This window comes from Lepidochelys kempii, chromosome 6 (assembly GCF_965140285.1).
Source record: "Lepidochelys kempii isolate rLepKem1 chromosome 6, rLepKem1.hap1, whole genome shotgun sequence".
Lineage (NCBI taxonomy): Eukaryota > Metazoa > Chordata > Testudines > Cheloniidae > Lepidochelys > Lepidochelys kempii.
Genome location: NC_136385.1, coordinates 1767099 through 1784802, shown reverse-complemented (window position 1 = coordinate 1784802; position 17704 = coordinate 1767099). Strand labels below are relative to the sequence as shown.

At 57.1% G+C, this 17704-nt stretch overlaps 1 protein-coding gene across 1 annotated transcript; it reads right to left on the bottom strand.

Moving 5' to 3' along the window:
* Positions 1-1677: 1677 nt before the first annotated feature.
* On the bottom strand, positions 1678-14897 carry LOC140912305 (RING finger protein 112-like). Its single transcript, XM_078853080.1, has 12 exons — positions 14572-14897; positions 14014-14151; positions 13579-13683; positions 13224-13274; positions 12099-12155; positions 11260-11346; positions 10261-10390; positions 9976-10106; positions 9717-9770; positions 7907-7981; positions 7339-7611; positions 1678-2230 (listed from the first exon to the last, which is right to left on the bottom strand). The coding sequence occupies exons 1-12, from the start codon at positions 14875-14877 to the stop codon at positions 1730-1732; spliced, it is 1908 nt and encodes a 635-aa protein (XP_078709206.1). The 5' UTR covers positions 14878-14897; the 3' UTR covers positions 1678-1729.
* Between the last annotated feature and the right edge of the window lie 2807 nt (positions 14898-17704).

Genomic DNA, 17704 nt, shown 5'->3' with positions numbered 1-17704 from the left:
TGCAGCGAGTTTGTCCGGCCTGTTAGGAGTTGCTGACACAGGGCACTGAACCCGCTGCCAGCAGATACCGATGGGCCTGGGTGTCACACAGTCATTGGAAGTTTTCAGGAGTGGGTTCGACCAATGTCCCTTCTTAGAATCTGTGGGCAACAACTGCCCCGCTGTGGAGTGGTTTGTGGTTGACATGTCTGGGCCACGCTACAGCCCTGTCACCGCATTCATCACCCACAGATTGGGCTGGGGGGTGGACTGTTCAGATCAGATCCCGGACGACTAGAAAAAGTCTAATGTAGTGCCCATCTTTTAAAAAGGGAAGAAGGAGGATCCTGGGAACTACAGGCCAGTCAGCCTCACCTCAGTCCCCGGAAAAATCATGGAGCAGATCCTCAAGGAATCAATCCTGAAGCACTTACACAAGAGGAAAGTGATCAGGAACAGTCAGCATGGATTCACCAAGGGAAGGTCATGCCTGACTAATCTAATCACCTTCTCTGATGAGATTACTGGTTCTGTGGATGAAGGGAAAGCAGGGGATGTATTGTTTCTTGACTTTAGCAGTATTCTTGTCAGCAAGTTAAAGAAGTATGGGCTGGATGAATGCACTATAAGGTGGGTAGAAAGCTGGCTAGATTGTCGGGCTCAACGGGTAGTGATCAATGGCTCCATGTCTAGTTGGCAGCTGGTAGCAAGTGGAGTGCCCCAAGGGTCGGTCCTGGGGCCGGTTTTGTTCAATATCTTCATAAATGATCTGGAGGATGGTGTGGATTGCACTCTCAGCAAATTTGCGGATGATACTAAACTAGGAGGAGTGGTAGATATGCTGGAGGGCAGGGATAGGATCCAGAGGGACCTAGACAAATTGGAGGATTGGGCCAAAAGAAATCTGATGAGGTTCAATAAGGATAAGTGCAGGGTCCTGCACTTAGGACGGAAGAATCCAATGCACCGCTACAGACTAGGGACCGAATGGCTAGGCAGCAGTTCTGCGTAAAAGGACCTAGGGGTTACAGTGGACGAGAAGCTGGATATGAGTCAACAGTGTGCCCTTGTTGCCAAGAAGGCCAATGGCATTTTGGGATGTATAAGTTGGGGTATAGCCAGCAGATCGAGGGACATGATCATCCCCCTCTATTCGACATTGGTGAGGCCTCATCTGGAGTACTGTGTCCAGTTTTGGGCCCCACACTACAAGAAGGATGTGGAAAAATTGGAGAGAGTCCAGCGAAGGGCAACAAAAATGATTAGGGGTCTGGAACACATGACTTATGAGGAGAGGCTGAAGAAACTGGGATTGTTTAGCCTGCAGAAGAGAAGAGTGAGGGGGGATTTGATAGCTGCTTTCAACTACCTGAGAGGTGGTTCCAAAGAGGGTGGATCTAGACTGTTCTCAGTGGTAGAAGAGGACAGCACAAGGAGTAATGGTCTCAAGAAGCAGTGGGGGAGATTTAGGTTGGATATTAGGAAAAACTTTTTCACTAGGAGGGTGGGGAAGCACTGGAATGCGTTACCTAGGGAGGTGGTGGAATCTCCTTCCTTAGAGGTTTTTAAGGTCAGGCTTGACAAAGCCCTGGCTGGGATGATTTAACTGGGAATTGGTCCTGCTTTGAGCAGGGGGTTGGACTAGATGACCTCCTGAGGTCCCTTCCAACCCTGATATTCTATGGTTCTATGATTCTATGATCAGGTGGGCCTTATCAGACTGCTTGTCAATGCCGTCCTCCTCCTCCCCTTAGCTGGCGGTGCCCTCGGCCCGGTTCTTATCCTTCTGGGCGATCTTCTTACCAACTCCCCATCCCACGGCCCCACCCATGCACCCCCCAGCCACGGCACCCGCCCCAACACCAATGGCCACCGCCTCAGCAATGCCGAGCACCGCAGCTTCAGCAGCAATGGCACCAGCGGCAATTCCCGCCGCAGCACCTCCACCCACCGGTGCCAGGACCAGCCCCCCCACCCCAACGCCCGCTGCAATGGCAAATCTCTTGAAGCGCTTCCTGTAGGTCTCCAGGAAGCTCTCGGCCTCCCACATCAGCTCCTTCTCCAGCTCCGTCAGCAGGGTCTCTTTCTTCTGCCTCAGCTTCTTCTCCAGCTCCGTCCCCAGGGCCTCTTTCTTCAGCAGCATGTCTGTCCGGCACCGCCGCAGCAAGTCCCCACGCCGCTCTGTGAACTGCTCGGCCATCTTGCCCGGCCTCACCTTCAGGAATTTAAGTGGGTTCCTGGAGTCGGTGTCCTGCAGTAGCAGGGAGAGGAGACAGCCAAGAGTATTAGATGTGGCAAGTGCTGCATAGACCCTGTGACGAAGCGGGACTGTTCTTAATGTTTCCTCTGAATAGTGTGGGGGTGCCTCAGTTTCCACTAGGCAGTTCTTAAGTATCTAGGCGGTGGGATAAGGGTGTATGATCATTGCAGAGCCCTAGAGGACAGGTGTGTGCAGGGGTCTGGACACAGAGAATGGCCGACACCCTGTTTCCTGGCCACTGATGGCCTGGGCCCTTCCCTCCTGCAAGGTGAGAGCTGAAGGGTTGGAGAACAAAGGAATCAGGTGCCCTCCTGGCCTGGGAAAGGGACAAAGCCCAGAGGAGGAGGGGGCTGGAGGGAGTTTCAGTTTGGGGCTGGCTGGGGACATGCAGTGAAGTGCAGATGGGGATGTCTGGCTCACTGCCCCCCAGAATGGACCCGGCTGAGGGGTCCCGTTCTCTGCACCTACAAGCTGTGTGTTAGACCATGTTCCTGTCATCTAATAAACCTTCTGTTTTACTGGCTGGCTGAGAGTCACATCTGACTGTGGAATTGCAGGGGCAGGACCCTCTGGCTTCCCCAGGACCCGGCATGGGGGGACTCGCTGTGGGAAGCTCACGGAGGGGCAGAGAGGATGCTGAATGCTCTGAGGTCAGACCCAGGAAGGTGGAAGCTGTGTGAGCTGTGTGTCCTGAAGACAGGCTGCTCACAGAAAGGAGACTTCCCCAGAGTCCTGACTGGCTTCATAGGGAGCAGTTCCAGAGCATTGCGCAGGGACTCCGTGACAACTGGTGGCAGCGGTGGGATGTACTGCACCCCGTGGATGGCGCTTTCTGCAGTAAGTGACTGGGGAGCAGTAAAACGAAGGGGGATTGACGAGGACCAGGCCTGCTGAAGGCTCAGAGAGGAGCGGTTTCGGGGGGCAGTTAACCCCTGGGAGTGTGTGACCAGCGAGAAGGACTGTGCAGTAATGGGGTCCCCCTGGGACTGCGCAGAGCAGTCTCAGGGGCAGAGGAGCCTGTGGCTTGGCCCTGGGAGAGAGAAGGACTTTTGCAGTAACAGGGTTCCCCTGGGGATTGCAGTGAGCAGTCCAAGAAGCAGGAGTCTGCCGCTCGACCCTGGCAAAGAGGTGGTGACCTCGAGAAGGGCTGGCACCCTAGGGGTTCTCCCTGGAAACCCTGGGGAGCTGAGAGCACACAGGCCTGTGAGACCACAACAGCTTGGGAGGAGCGGAGTGATGGCCTGTCATCATCTCCTTAAGAAGGACATTGTAACCCTGTGCAGAAAGAGAGGGTTGAGCGTTGGAAAGTTCACCAAAGCAGAGTTAATCGTGCAGCTGGAGGAGGATGACCGCTCTAAGGGACAGATTCCCGACCCAAATGGGGCTCTAGCAGGATCTGGGAGCAGCTGGAGTGGGAGCCAGGCATCCCCAAGACTCCTGTCCCTGACCAGACGAGGGTCTTCACGATCGGGTTCCCCATCGGGGGATCGAGATGGACGGGATTGGAGCTGAGTCCGAGAGAGCGAGAGGACTGTGAGAGACAGCGAGAGCCCGAGAAAGAGCTGCAGAAGCAGCAGCAGCATGAACTGGCGGTGGGGGAGCGGAGAGGCCTAGGGGACCCCCCGGGGTGAGTGGGGATAGACCCCGGGGGGCCAGTTCCGCAGGGAGCCTCGAGACTAAATTGCTGCCCCTGGTTAAGGAGGTGAGGGGATGTGGATGCCACCTCACTGCCTTTGAGCAGGCTGGCGATTTGAACCAGGGGGACCCTGCGGAAAAGCCCCGGTGTCTAGCTCCCTTGCTGGGTCCCAAGGCCACAGACTCCGTCAGCCAGATGGGTGGGGAGGTGGACAAGCTCCCACTCCTGACCCCAACCTATATGTCTGTGTGGAGTTTCCTGGGGCCAGGCCCCTTGACCACCGGGAGCGGAAGGTGATGGTCAATGGGGAGACATTCCTGGGGTGGCGAGATCCTGGGACAGAGAGAACTGGTGTCAGGCCCTGGGTGGTGCAGCCTCAGATGCTGAGGGGCTGTGTGAGCTGGGTGAGGGTCCCAGGGACGAAGCCCCTCGCCCTGCCTATGGCCCAGATCCCTGTGCAGACCCAGGAGGGGTGGGGCTGGCTGGTCGTTTGGGTTCTCCAGGATACGAGCTGCGAGACCCTGTTGTTGGTGACTGTGTCTCTTTGGACAGGATCCAGGCCCTGCTCCTGTAATGGCCAAGGTTTTGAATTTGAATCCAGGGAACCAATCGGCGGAGAGGGAAATGGTCAGTGAAAATGCAGATGACCTGGCTGGCATGGGGGAGGAGCTGCTAGGCTCAGGCTACCTGCCTGCCTGTAACCAGACCCCTGGGGCTGGATGGGACAGAGAGATGCTCCCCGCCCCCCTTGCACACCGGAGAGGGGGCTCAGGCTGGCTCTGATGCAGTGAGGAAAGCAGCGAGCTCGCTGCCTACCCCCACTGGGACAGCAAGGGCAGCGCTGAGCACAGTGGGAGCTGAGACCCCAGCTGAGTGGGGGAGACACAGGCAGGGCAGGGGATCTGTGGGGAGTGGCAAGGTGCTTGGTAAGGAGCCTGGATGAGCCTAGGCAGCCTTGTGAGCTGATGGCTGTGTCTAGTCAGCAGGGTGGGAAGGCGAGGAGAGTGGAAGATGAGAGTCCCTGGACCTAACCTGTTAGCTGGGTGGAGAATTGGGACAGTGAAGGAAACGTGTCTGTGTCTGTCAGGGGTATTGACTTGCCTGTGGAGGGAGCTACCCTGGTCTCCAAGCAGTTGTCTGTGACCAGCCTTGTGTGCTGGGACAAGGGGAATGAGATCCCAAGCTGTGTGTCTGGGAAAGGAGAAAGTGTGTCCAGCTCTTCTTCGTCTGTGGAGCAGACAGAAGGGGCCTTTCAGCCTGTGACGGTTGAAGGTCGTGCAGTTGTCTCAGAGCTGGTTCTGGATTCAGCTAAAGCCCAGGAAGGGAAGGGTCCTAAGTTTGTGTCTGCTCAGGAGAATGGCCCTGTAACTAGGTCACATCCAGTTAGTGTCTATGTAAAATCCCAGAGACCAGACAATTCTGGTGCTTGTATTTTGCCCGTTGCTAGTGTGTGGCTGGGAAAGGGTGCAGCAACTCTGTCTAATCAGGGTGAGGTCCTAGCCAGGGCACAAGGAGAGCAGAAAGATGATTTGACTGTGTTACCTACGGAGGGTGTGGAAACCTGTAGCAAGAAGGAAAAGATTCCTGAACTTATGTGTGGCAAAGGGAAGGAGAATGCTTCTGACCTTTTATCTAGGGAGTCAGTAAGTTTGCCTGAAAGAGGATTGTGTAGGAATCTGCCGGATGGGCCAGAGGTGATTCTGGATGTAAGGGAGACCCAGAAAGAGTCTGTTGTTGCTCAGGAAAGTGTTCCTCTAGAGCAAGCCCTAGGTGAAGAGGGTAAGGGCAGAATTTCTGTGAAGGGTGAATTGTTGCATAGAAAAGCCCTAGGGAAAGGAATCCTCATGGAGTCTTTGCAAGCAGTTTACTGCCACTGAAGGGGGTGAAAGTGATTTAATCAAGAAAGTTTCAGTTCCTAACAGCCAGAAATTTTCTGTTGTGAATGTGGCCCAGGTCAAGATGGGGGCTCTTAACCAAGAGAGCCCGAATTGCAGGCCTCCAGACTGGAGCACTGGGAGAAGACCCGATCCCAGTTTGATGCCCGGGAGTTTTGGGGTGGCAAAAGTGCACGGACCACATAAACCTTCCCACATGCGGCATGAGAGTACTATTGACCACCGCAACCTAAGGGAGAGCATGAAACTGGAAGGGCCTGGTGTAACTCCCACCAAGGAATGGGAGAGATGCTGGGGCATCCACTGGAATGTTGGTGGCTTCGAACTTCCCCAGGTCACCGGCTAAAGTGACCCCGCTCAGTTCGATCTCGAAGGGGGGAGAGATGTGACGAAGTGGGACTGTTCTTAATGTTTCCTCTGAATAGTGTGGGGGTGCCTCAGTTTCCCCCATGCAGTTCTTAAGTCTCTAGGTGGCGGGATAAGGGTGTATGATCATTGCAGAGCCCTAGAGGGCAGGTGTGTGCAGGGGCCTGGACACAGAGAATGGCCAACACCCTGTTTCCTGGCAACTGATGGCCTGGGCCCTTCTCCCCTGCAAGGTGAGAGCTGAAGGGTTGGAGAACAAAGGAATCAGGTGACCACCTGGCCCAGAAAAGGAACAAAGCCCAGAGGAGGAGGGGCTGGAGGGAGTTTCAGTTTGGGGCTGGCTGGGGACATGCAGTGAAGTGCAGATGGGGATGTCTGGCTCACTGCCCCCCAGAATGGACCCGGCTGAGGGGTCCCGTTCTCTGCACCTACAAGCTCCGTGTTAGACCATGTTCCTGTCATCTAATAAACCTTCTGTTTTCCTGGCTGGCTGAGAATCACATCTGACTGCGGAGTTGGGGGGGCAGGTCCCCCTGGCTTCCCCAGGACCCGGCATGGGGGGACTCGCTGTTGGAAGCTCACGGAGGGGCAGAGAGGGTGCTGAATGCTCTGAGGTCAGACCCAGGAAGGTGGAAGCTGTGTGAGCTGTGTGTCCTGAAGACAGGCTGCTCCCTGAGAGGAGACTTCCCCAGAGTCTTGCCTGGCTGCATAGGGAGCAGTTCCCGAGCATCGCCCGGGGACTCCGTGACAGAACCCGACCAAGATGGGGGCCTTGTTGTACAAACACCCTCCAACTGAGATCAGGGCTGCCATCGTGCCAGGATCCCACAACTCAAATTGGACCCCCCGTCATGCCAGCTGCTACACAGACCAACCCCCCAAGTCAGATCGGGGCCCCAGGTGTGCGAGGTGCTGCACACCCCTCTCCCCATGACTGAGACTGGGCCCCCATTATGTTGGGTGAGGCACAGTTCTCTGGACTGAGATCGGGGCTGCCATCATGCCAGGTGCTGCCCAGAACCCCCAAAACTGAGTTCCCCCCCCAAGGTTTGGGATTGGAGTCTCTCATCTCTTCAGCCACCCTGGGAGCTGGAAATCTGAACTCCCACCTCATCCCCAAAGCCCACAGCCCGGGGGGCTGCCCAGGATGGTTCCCTGAGGTTCCCCGGGTGGGAGGCAGAGCCCTCCTGCCCCAGATTCACCTTCTCCTTCAGAAACTCAGCGTGGGCTGCGCGGGCCCTGGCCAGGGCTCTCTGGTTCGTGTGATGCTGATAGCGCCTTCGGTAGGTCTCCAGGAAGGTCTCGGCCTCCCGAGTCAGCTCCGCCTCTAGGGCCGTCAGCAGCGTCTCCTCCTTCAGCTCCTTCACCTCCTTCCGGCACCGCTCCAGCAGTGCCCTGCGCTGCTCCATGAACTGATGCGCCATTGCGCTCGGATCCACCGTCAGACAGTCGTCCATGCACCGGGACAGGCCGTCCTGCGTTGGGCCGGAGAGGAGGGGACAATAGTGGGGTGCAAGGGGCTAGAAGGGGCGGGTGTGCGACCCCATCTCACCAATAGACCCTCTGGCTACAGCACAGCACCTTCCTCCACCCTCCTGACCGAGATCCAGGCCACTGCTGTGCCGGGGTTGCAGTCTCCCATCTCCGCAGCCCCCTGAAAGCGGATATGAGGTCTCCTCTCCTGCCACAAAGCCCATAACCCACGGGGTTGGCTGGGATGTTTCCCTGGGGTTCCCCTGGCTGGGGGCACAGCGACACCCCTGGACTCACCTTTTCCTTCAGAAACACAGCGTGGTCTGCGCGGGCCCTGGCCAGGACTCTCTGGTTGCGGAAGGTGATGGCCATCTGTGCCGGGAGGACAAGGCTGGGGTGAGCCGCAGTTTATGGGGCCCCGACTCCACCTAGGGGCTGCCCCTTCCACCGCAGCAACCTCATGAAACAAAGCGAGATCGCCAGCCCGTGTGGAAGCTGCTTGGGGCTGCTGGTGCCACCACTTTTCAATTCGATCCCCGCAGCAGCCCAGCCTCGGCTCCCTTTCTTGCCCCGACCTGCACTTTGCCCTTGTGGCACTTTCCTGGAGCCGAGGACTTTGAAAACCCCTGTCCCAGCCGGGCTCGGCCTGAGGCTCATGCCCAAGAGAGCATCAGTGACAGCGGCTCTCGTAGGTCTGGTGGGATTTCAGGTTTTTTTATTGATTTCCAGGAGCCAGGTGAATCTCAGCTCTCCTTTGGGGTTGAGGGCTGGGTTAAATCTTCTTGTGGACTCTGGAATAGGCTCTTCTGTGCAGCTGTTGTGGAGTAGTTATTCTGTTCTAGCTGGGCCGGTCTATTTTCCCCGGGCAGAGAAGCTTCCCGCATCTGATTCTCCTCACGTAGCTCCTATCGCAGCCCATCTGAGGCTGACGCCCAAGAGAACTTGACAGACGATGTCAAAGGGTCTGTCTACCCTGGGTCCTGCCCGGCTGCGGGGGAAGGTGGCATGACTCGGACGTGGAGGGCTCGGTGAGGGCTGTGCTGGGACGCTGCCCGGCTGGCAGATCAGACCGAAGGAGCCAGGGCAGAAGTTCTGCTCAGCCGGCCCGATTCCCAGCTCCCCAGAGGCCCCATGAGGCCGGGTGGAAAGGTCCGTGCTGCCGGACCCAGCACAGGGGGTGGGCTGGGGGGCATGGCTGGAGCACGCTGTGCTGTGGTTACGCCCCACTTCCCAGAGAGGCCAGCGAACAGAGCCCCTGAATCCACCTTGTCCTGCCCCCTTCCCCTGCCACTGCATGTGCCTCCCATGATGCACCAGGGCCATGATACATGCACCAGGAGAGGAGATGCTGATGCGTTGTGGTTCATGGGATGCCTGAATCTCCTCTCTACTCCCAGCACTCAGGTCAGTCTACACCTCCCATGGTGCCCTGCAGCTTTGATGCACTGCACCCTCACCAGGAAAGGATACCATGGCGCTTGGTGGGAGATGTAGTTTGGTTGCCTTAACCTCCCATTCTCCTCTGTGGGCTGGTCTCATGGGAGGTGCGGTGCAAGCTGCAAGACCAACCCACAGAGGAGAATGATTATCTCTTGCGGAGGGGAGTGATGGTGTCTGGTACCTGCAGTGCATCATGGGATGAGTAGTTCCACCAGGTGCCCAACCCGTAGAGGAGAATGGAGAGCGTGAGGCACAAGACCTACAGTTCCCAAGAGCTGTGGCAATGGCCTTTCCACACAAGAGATATTTTGGGGTTTTGCTGGAAACTCCAAGTTTTCTGCAGGAAAAACACCCCCATTTTCAGACCTGCTCTAAAAAACTCCTCTCATTTAAACACCAACAGGAGCTGCCTGGGGAAAAACAGGGTTTGGTGCTATGGGTCTCAAGGATTGGAGACGTGTCTGTAGGTGGGATGAACACTCCAGTACCAGCAGCTCTCCAGGCTAGTGAAATTCTTCTACCCTGGAGTCCAAGAAAATAAGATTTCATCCAGACTCTTTCCCAGTCACCTCCCGCAGCATGGACCCAGATCCCAACACTGCCCCAACCCTGACGTGGACGGGTGAGGGGAGACACCCCATGATCAGGTCAGAGACAGAGACGGTACCTGACAGGGAGAGGAGAAGCCGGAGCGATGGTTCTTCATCACATCAGATAAATTCTGCAAAGGAACCAAAAGAAATCATCACGTCACAGACTCCACAGGGCTTAGAAAGGCTGGGAACATGGGGACAGCTCACCTGGAGCTGAGATGCAACCACCTCTGGGGTGGGGCAGCTGGGGAATAGGGGGTATTGGGGTCATCACTGACTGCAGGAGAGAGCATCCCCTTCCTGCTCCCTCCAGCACAGCTGGCCGGTCCCCACCTTTATTTTCGCAGCGAGCTGTGTCCCGGTGAGCATCTCCCCATGCTGGTCCAACCGGACGTTTTGACCAGCCGTGCTCACCAGGGCAGTGACATAGTCCCTCAGGCTCCCCCGGAAATCCTCACCCATGTCTGCAAAGGGGAGAGAGACGGATGATGATGGGGGAATACAGGGCCTGTCTGATCCCCCTTCTCTCTACCTGCCACGCACGGGCATGATCAGCGCCCCAGTCACATTGCTCTGCACAGGGCAGGGGGCTTAGAGCTGCTGTCCTGGGTCCGTTACCTCTCAGCCTTCCCTCGCTCCCCATCGTGATCCCTCTGCCAGGGAAGGGCATCAGGTAACAGCGGCTGCTGCTTCTCTTCAGCGCTTCCAGGGCCTTGGGGTGTTTGCAAGGGTTCCTCGCCTCCAGAATCTGCCAGAGCCAGGGGCAATGGTTACATTAACACACAAACACCTGTGTTAACATTAGCCAGACCTGCCAGGCAGTCAGAGAGGGTTTGGAGGGGCCCGGCCTCATTTGTGGTAGATGTTGGAAGGGGGGCAGTGAACAAGACAGGGGACGGCAGGAAGCGAAAGGAGTGTCCGTCAGTCCCAGTCTCCCTGCTCCAAGCCCCTGTCTCCCCACCCCAGGTCCCAGTCTCTGCAGACTTCTTGTCCCACCCTGCTCCTTTCACTCCCCCTGGCCTGGTTTTTCTCCTCTCCCCTTTGCAATCAAGCTGCTTCCCCCTCCACGCTGCCTGGGCTCATTGAGCGTAGGGCAGCAACAGGTGCCCGGCCTGGAGAAGCAATTGCAGGGAAAGTCCAGCTTTGCATCTGCAGCCACCGGCTGGAGGTTGTTCCATGCGGATGGATTCTTTGGAGACGTCATCAGCTAAACTCACGCCCAGTGTTTCTCGGCCTGGTTGTGCTGGTGACTCCCTTTGGCCTTAATAGACAATCTGGACCCCTGTACTTGAAAAAAAATGGTGACTTCCACCTTAAACTTGGACTTCAACTTCAGCTCCGGCCGCTGTGGGCTGAAGCTGATGCCTGAGGCCCGGACATCCAGGGCTGAAGCAAGTAATTTAGCTTTGCAGGGTCCCCTATGGTGCAGGGCCCTGGACAAATATTCTGCTTGCCACACCCTAACTCCAGCCCTGCACTTGGGACCCCCCCCCCACCACCCTTCACACAACCTCCCTGCGGTCCCACCTCCCCCAGGTTGGAAACACTGGAGCCATCATCCCTTCGAGGGGAAAGGCCCCATGTCCCATTCCTCCATTCTCTGAGTCCCACAGTCACCTCTTGGATGTATCTCAGATGCTGCTCCCCACCCTCGGCTCCAAGGTCCGGGGAGCTGCTCCAATCCCGCACCAGCAGGTCTAGATGCTGCAGGGGAGACAGGAGGGGAGTGAGGGTCTCTGGGGGTGGGGGGATGCTGGGTTGGGGAGAAGGTTGATGTCTGGAGGGAAGACCTCAGCCCCGAGGGAATGGGGCAGGGGGTGCATGGGGCAGGAGCAGGCTGTGGAGTGGGGGAGAGGTCTTCAGCATATGCTCAAAGTCCCCAGCCATCTGACAGCATAGTCATCAGCCAGGTGCAGAGCCAGTAGCCCACCCTCGAAGTCCGTGGGCACTCGTCAAGGATATGCGACATAGGCTGAAGTTGACCACAGCTACATCCCTGGTCATCAGAGAAACCCCATCTGAAGAGACGGGCTGCACAATTGCCCTGTCCTGTTAGGAACCAGCCCAGGTGCCTTGGCAGCTCGAAATGTGGTGGACCAATGGTGGGGTCAGTGATTAATGACAGTCATCGCTGACCACTCGTTGCACCGAGGCGATTGCACTGTCATGTCCTGCAGTGGCGGAAATGACCCTGAAGGGCGTCTACAAGACAGGGGGGCTGGCAGGGAGCTGAAGAGGCCTGCGTACAAAGGCAGGTCGCTGTTCTCACGGATCTTGGCCAGCGGCATGACGGAGGCCCCCTCACGGTGAATACGGGGTGGTGCTGTGTCTATAAGTATTGTCAGCCGCAGCAGCGGAGTTACCCATAACGTCCCTATCCCAATGCCCGCAGGGGAGGGGGTGCCGTGTGGGGATACATGGGGCAGGGCGGGTGATGATGGCGGAAGCCGTCTCACCTGAATGGGCTCCAGTCCGTACGCTTTTCCCACCTCTTCGGCCACACGCACAAACATCTGTAGAGCAAAGAGAAGAGGGGTGGGGGACGAGTCTAGGGCATGGGAGGCATTTACACTGCGGGGTCATCCTGCAGGTGAACACAAAGGGGCCTGATCGCTGCCCCCCATCCCCATCTGAGCCGCTCCCTCCGCCCATCGCAGAGAGCGAGGCCCAGCGAGCGCAAAACGAAGCTGGAGAGAGATGGAGATATTTTCCACGGGGTGGAAAGAGAAGTGGGATGCCCCCGGCCAAGAGGGTGGTGGGGGCGGCTGTGGGATCCTGTGCCCCACAGAGGAGCCAGTCTTGTTCCAGGATTCCCTCCTTCACTCCAGGGCACCCCGTGGCGGTGGGGGGGGTCAGTGAGCCCAATGTGAGGTCTTTTCCCTGAGGGGTTCCTGAGATGAACCCTCCAACCCACAGAGCCCCATTGCCTCCGGCTGACAGACGCCACCAGCACTGTTTGCCCAGCCCCGGGGGTGACACCACGGCTCTGCTCGCGCCTCCAACAATCTCGGCCACGTGGCGATTACTCGAGCTCTCCCTGGACTGCTCTAGCTCCACGTTAACCAGGTTTCTGCCCCCCACTGGACCCAGGGCCGTGTGGACAGATAAAAACCCTCCCAGAGCCAACCCCTCCCCCCCACAGAGAATCCCCCCTGGGGTGCAGTAAAGGGGCAGGACACGCAGTATGTCGCAGGTGGCAGAGATGTCACTAAGGGTGTGACGGCCAGGGGCTCGACCCGGCGGGGCTGGGGCTGGGTAAGAGCAGAGCAGATCAGGGGGCAGAGCAACCGCCCAAGGACTTGGCCCCAGCAGACTTCCCACTGACTGTGGAGCTGGGCTGGAGGGGAGGGAGGGGTCCTAACTTTGACCCAGGGGCCCACGCCGGACACCTGGAAGCAGACAGCCAGGCTAGGCTAAGGGTGACAGTGCTGAATCCAGAATCCCACGTGACCGTGGGAGAGTCGGTTTCTTTATCTGGGCCTCAGTTTCCCCACAGGAGCTATGGGGAGGGATAATAACCCTGTGGGGCTAATGGGAGAACCTGGCCCAGCCACGTTCTGTGTCAGGCTGCCTGGCCTCACCTCCAGGTATTCAAGATCCGTGTCGTTCACCTTATTCGAAATATTCAGTATCTGCAAATAGTCAGGAGACAGACAGAGCTACAGCAACGAGCAGGGACGGCCGCCCCAGGCCCCTTCCCAGCCACGTCACCCGCCCCGAGCACAGCGCCCCCTAGTGCCGCAGGGGGCATCGGGGCCGGCCCTGCCTGCCAGGGGAGAGCGCCCCCTACTGAGCCCCTGCCCCGCTCCCTGCAGCACAGCGCCCCCTAGTGCCCCAGTGAGACATTGGGGCCAGCCCGGACTGCTGGGGGAAATGTCCCCTGCGGAGCCCCCAGACTGTGCTCTGCAGCACAGCGCCCCCCCGGGGACCCCCAACCTGGTAGGAGCTGAGCAGCACGGAGAAGGCGGAGAGTTTGATGCTGGTCTCCTTCTTCCTTTCAATGCCCATGGAGCCCTCGGTGTCGACCAGCAGCACGGCCACCTGGGGGCCAAGAGGGAGAGCCCCAGGTCAGTTTCCGGCTTTGTTCAGCCACCCACGGCCCCTCCGCCCCCAGAGTCTGCCCCCTGCTCTGCCCCCATGGCCCCTGGCATCTCATTTTTGCCCACCCCAGTGTTAGCTCCCTCCTCTTGCTCCTCTCCATTCCCCCCCGTTATGACTCCATCAGATTCCCCTGGGGCCTCCTTCCCCATGTCTCCATCCTTCCCTATTTCCCCATTGCCTTTGTTCCCAGCCCTTTCCCCCATTTCCCTTCTCCCAGCATCCCCATGTCTCCTTCCCCCTTTCCTATGCACCTCCAGTGCCCCCACTCACCTTCCCGCCTGGGGTGGGGACCCAGATGGGCTGACTCCATGCCCACACCCCCTTGGTGACTCGCTCCTCGTCCGCGCGCCACTCGAACCCCTCCAGGATCTCATCCTCCCGGCCCATCCACGACCCGTCCCTCGCGTCCTGCCGGAAAGGAACATGCAGGGAGAGGGGTCAGTGCAGGGTGGGGGAGAAGAGTGACTGGTCCCCGCACACTCCAGACTGTAAGCCCTGGGAAGGGGCTGGGGGTTAATTTACTAGGGTGGGGCGGGGAGGAACACAGGGCGATGGGCGTGCTCAGATTCTGACAGATAAACAGTCAGAGACACACAGACACGCTGCATTCCAGACAGACACACAGACAGAAAGACAGACTTGCTCGGGTTCAGACAGATAGACAGACAGACAGACAATATTACCAGACAGAGTACCAGGCAGACAGGCTGACAGACATGCAATGAGGTGTGTGTACTCCCACACACGTGTGCAACTCTGAGCCCTCCAGCAGGGGGCAGGATGGGGCCGCTCACACCCCATCTCACTCCTGTTCCCGTTCACACTCACCGGGCTCCGGAGCCGGCGCAGCAGGTAGTTCAGCAGGAAGGATTTGCCCCAGCGCTGCTCCCCAACGATGGACACCACGCAGACGGGGGCGTCCCCCGCCCCACCCTGCTCCAGGCAGCGGCTCAGGGCCTTCTTGTCCAGGATCAGGTTCTCTTCCTCATCCAGACGCGCCAGCTGCACCGGGCGCCCCAGCTCCAGCTGAGCCCCCGGCCCCTGCTGCAGGGAGAGAGCAGGGTCAGATCTGCGACCCCACCCCTGAGCCAGCCAGTCCCCTGCTCCCTGCTGGATCAGAGCCCTGTGCCCCATTCTACCCCCTGAGCCAGCCAGTCCCCTGCCCTGGGGCTGGATCAGGGGCAGCACTCCCTGGAGGGGATCTTCAGTGGGATTCTACCTGTCCCTGGAGGAGAGCGAAGGTGAGACAAGACGCTGATGATCAACAGGTGGCTCAGGCAATGGGGCTAAGGTGGGCGTGGGGATGTTCGGTCACGGGGAGGCGTTCACGGACAGAGGACTGGTCTCCTGGGACGGACGCCACCTGAACAGGGTGGGGGATAGACTTCCGGGGTGGAGGTTGGCACAGCTGATGAAAAGGGCTTTAAACTAGGAACTCTGGGAGATGCTCATGGAACCTCCAGGAATGATTCTCACACTGAGCAGGAGGCAGGAGGAGAGGGTAGGAGCAACGGAGAAAGGAACGACAGAGGGCAGGAGAAGAGATGAGAAGAGGAACGATAGTGCCAAGAGCACCGACGCTGAGAGTCAGGTGGCCGATACCGGCAGCAAAGCCAAGTGGAAGCAGTGAGGTGTCTGCCCAGCAATGGGATGAGCCCGGGTGACAAAAGGGAAGGAACTAAAACTACGGGTGTGGGACAGGAAACCAGACACATGGTGCAGTAGCAGCCATGACCGGGGTACAGGGAAGAAAGACAAAAGGCAGAGGTTGCGGAGTAGCATTGTGTGTTAATGAAGAGGTGGAGTGGAAAGAAATGAGAAGGGATGAAATGGGTGAAACAGAATCTTTTTGGGTCAAGATCACTGTGGGGAAGAAAGGTACCAGGGGCTCCCCTGGGAGAGTGTCTTGGGTCTGCTACAGACCCCCAGGATCTGGTTTGGATATGGATGGAGACCCCTTTCATAGCTTGAATGAAATAAATACCACTGGGAATTGTGTGATCATGGGAGACTTTAATTTTCTGGACAGAGATTGGAGAAGTGCTGCTCATCATGGCAGGGCCCAGATAATCCTGGAGGTGAGACAGCTGAGAGGTTTTTTCATCAGTGACCAAAGCAACAAGAGGTGATGCCAGTTTAGATTTAGTATCGGTAAGTAGCGAGGACCGCACTGAAGAACTGGCTGTAGAGGACAGCCTTGGTTCAAGTGGCCATGAGCTAATTCCATTTAACTAAATGGAAGGATAAACGAAAACAGGTCAGCAGCTGAAGATCCTGGATTGCAAAAAATTAAGGGAATTAGGCAGGGAAGTGACCTGGCCTGCACATCTGGATGTGGACAGGGTTTGTCAAAGATGCAGGAACTCTCTGCAGTCTGCATCCAGGAAAAAGCCCATAGGGAAGGGTTGCTGAGCAAACTGGGTGAACCAGGATTTCAAAGAGGTGATTAAGAGAAAGCAGAAAGCCTCTGAGGAATGGAAACTGGGAGGAATCCATGTCGGGATAAAATGAGAACTGCCAAAGGCCAAGCAGAATTTGAACTTGCAAAAAAATTAAAACCAACAGGAAAACGTTCTTTAGCCTCATAAAGAAAAAGAAAAAAAGGAAAGAAGAAGTGGGACCACTAAGCGCTGAGGATGGGGTGGAGATAAAAGATACAGGCTGCATGGGCCAACACCTAAAGATATGGGCATGGCCTCAGTTTTTAAGAAGCATAAGGAGAAGCTTGTGGCCAGATAGCTAATGAGAACAAGAATACGGGAGTAGAAATTGTCACTGAATTGGTTGAAATGGAAACCAGAGTCAAACAACTTAATGGGAGCAAACTGGGGGACCTGGATCATTTCCATCCTCGAATATTAAGGAAATTAGCACATGAAATTGCAAGCCCAATAGCAAGGATTTCTAATTAATCTGCAAAAGTCAAGGGTAATATCTAGGGTCCTACCAAATTCACAGCCATGAAAAATGCCTCCCAGATGGTGAAATCTGGTCTTCACCTGGGAAATCTGTTATTTTGTGTGCTTTTACCCTAAACTATACAGATTTCATGGGCAAAACAGCATTTCCCAAATTGGGAGTCCTAACCCAAAAGGGAGTTGCAGGGGGAGGAGCGGGGTCTCAAGGTTATTTTCGGTGGGTCACAGTATTGCCACCCTTAATTCTGCACTGCCTCCAGACCCGGGCGGCTGGAGAGCGGCAGCTGGTGGCTGGGATCCCAGCTCTGAAGGCGGCATCCCGCCAGCAGCAGCGTGGAAGTAGGGGTGGAAATACCGTACCAGGCCACCCTTATTCTGCGCTGCTGCTGGCGGTGGCTCTGCCTTCAGAGCTGGGATCCTGGCCAGCAGCCGCCGCTCTCCAGCCACCCGGCTCTGGAGGCTTCTCGACTGAGTTTGGTAAGTTTATGGAGGGGATGGTCTGATGAGACTGCCTACCATGGCATGTAGCCCAAATGCGAGTGCCAGTAGCAAATATCCCACAACGGGCGGTGATGGGACACTAGATGGGAAGGGCTCTGTGTTACTAGAGACACCCAGGTGTCCGGCTGGTGGGTCTTGCCCACATGCTGAGGGTCTAACTGATCCTCATAGTTGAGGTTGGGAAGGAATTTCCCCCAGCTCAGACTGGCAGAGACCTGGGGGGTTTTCGCCTTCCTCTGCAGCATGGGGCACGGGTCATTTGCAGGTTTGATCTAGTATAAATGGTGGAGTCTCTGTAACTTGAAGTCCTTTAACCACGACTGGATGATGTCAGTGACTAGCCAGAGGTTCTGGGTCTATTACAGGAGAGGGTGAGTGAGGTTCTGTGCCCTGCAGCTTGCAGGAGGTCAGACTAGATGATCATGATGGTCCCTTCTGGCCTACAAGTCTGAGTCTGTGTGTCCCCTTCCCCACCCCCTGAGCCAGCCAGTCCCCACTCTGGGGCCAGATCAGGACTGGCTCCCTCTAAAGGGGACAGGCCC

What these genes read in the sequence shown, in the direction of transcription:
- LOC140912305 (XM_078853080.1), bottom strand. Translation starts at nt 14,877, where the DNA reads ATGGGGCACAGGGCTCTGATCCAGCAGGGAGCAGGGGACTGGCTGGCT. An exon ending in TGCGCCGGCTCCGGAGCCCG is followed by an intron (nt 14,152 to 14,571) that starts GTGAGTGTGAAC and finishes CCTTTCCGGCAG; the next exon opens with GACGCGAGGGACGGGTCGTG. An exon ending in TGCTGCTCAGCTCCTACCAG is followed by an intron (nt 13,275 to 13,578) that starts GTTGGGGGTCCC and finishes GACTATTTGCAG; the next exon opens with ATACTGAATATTTCGAATAA.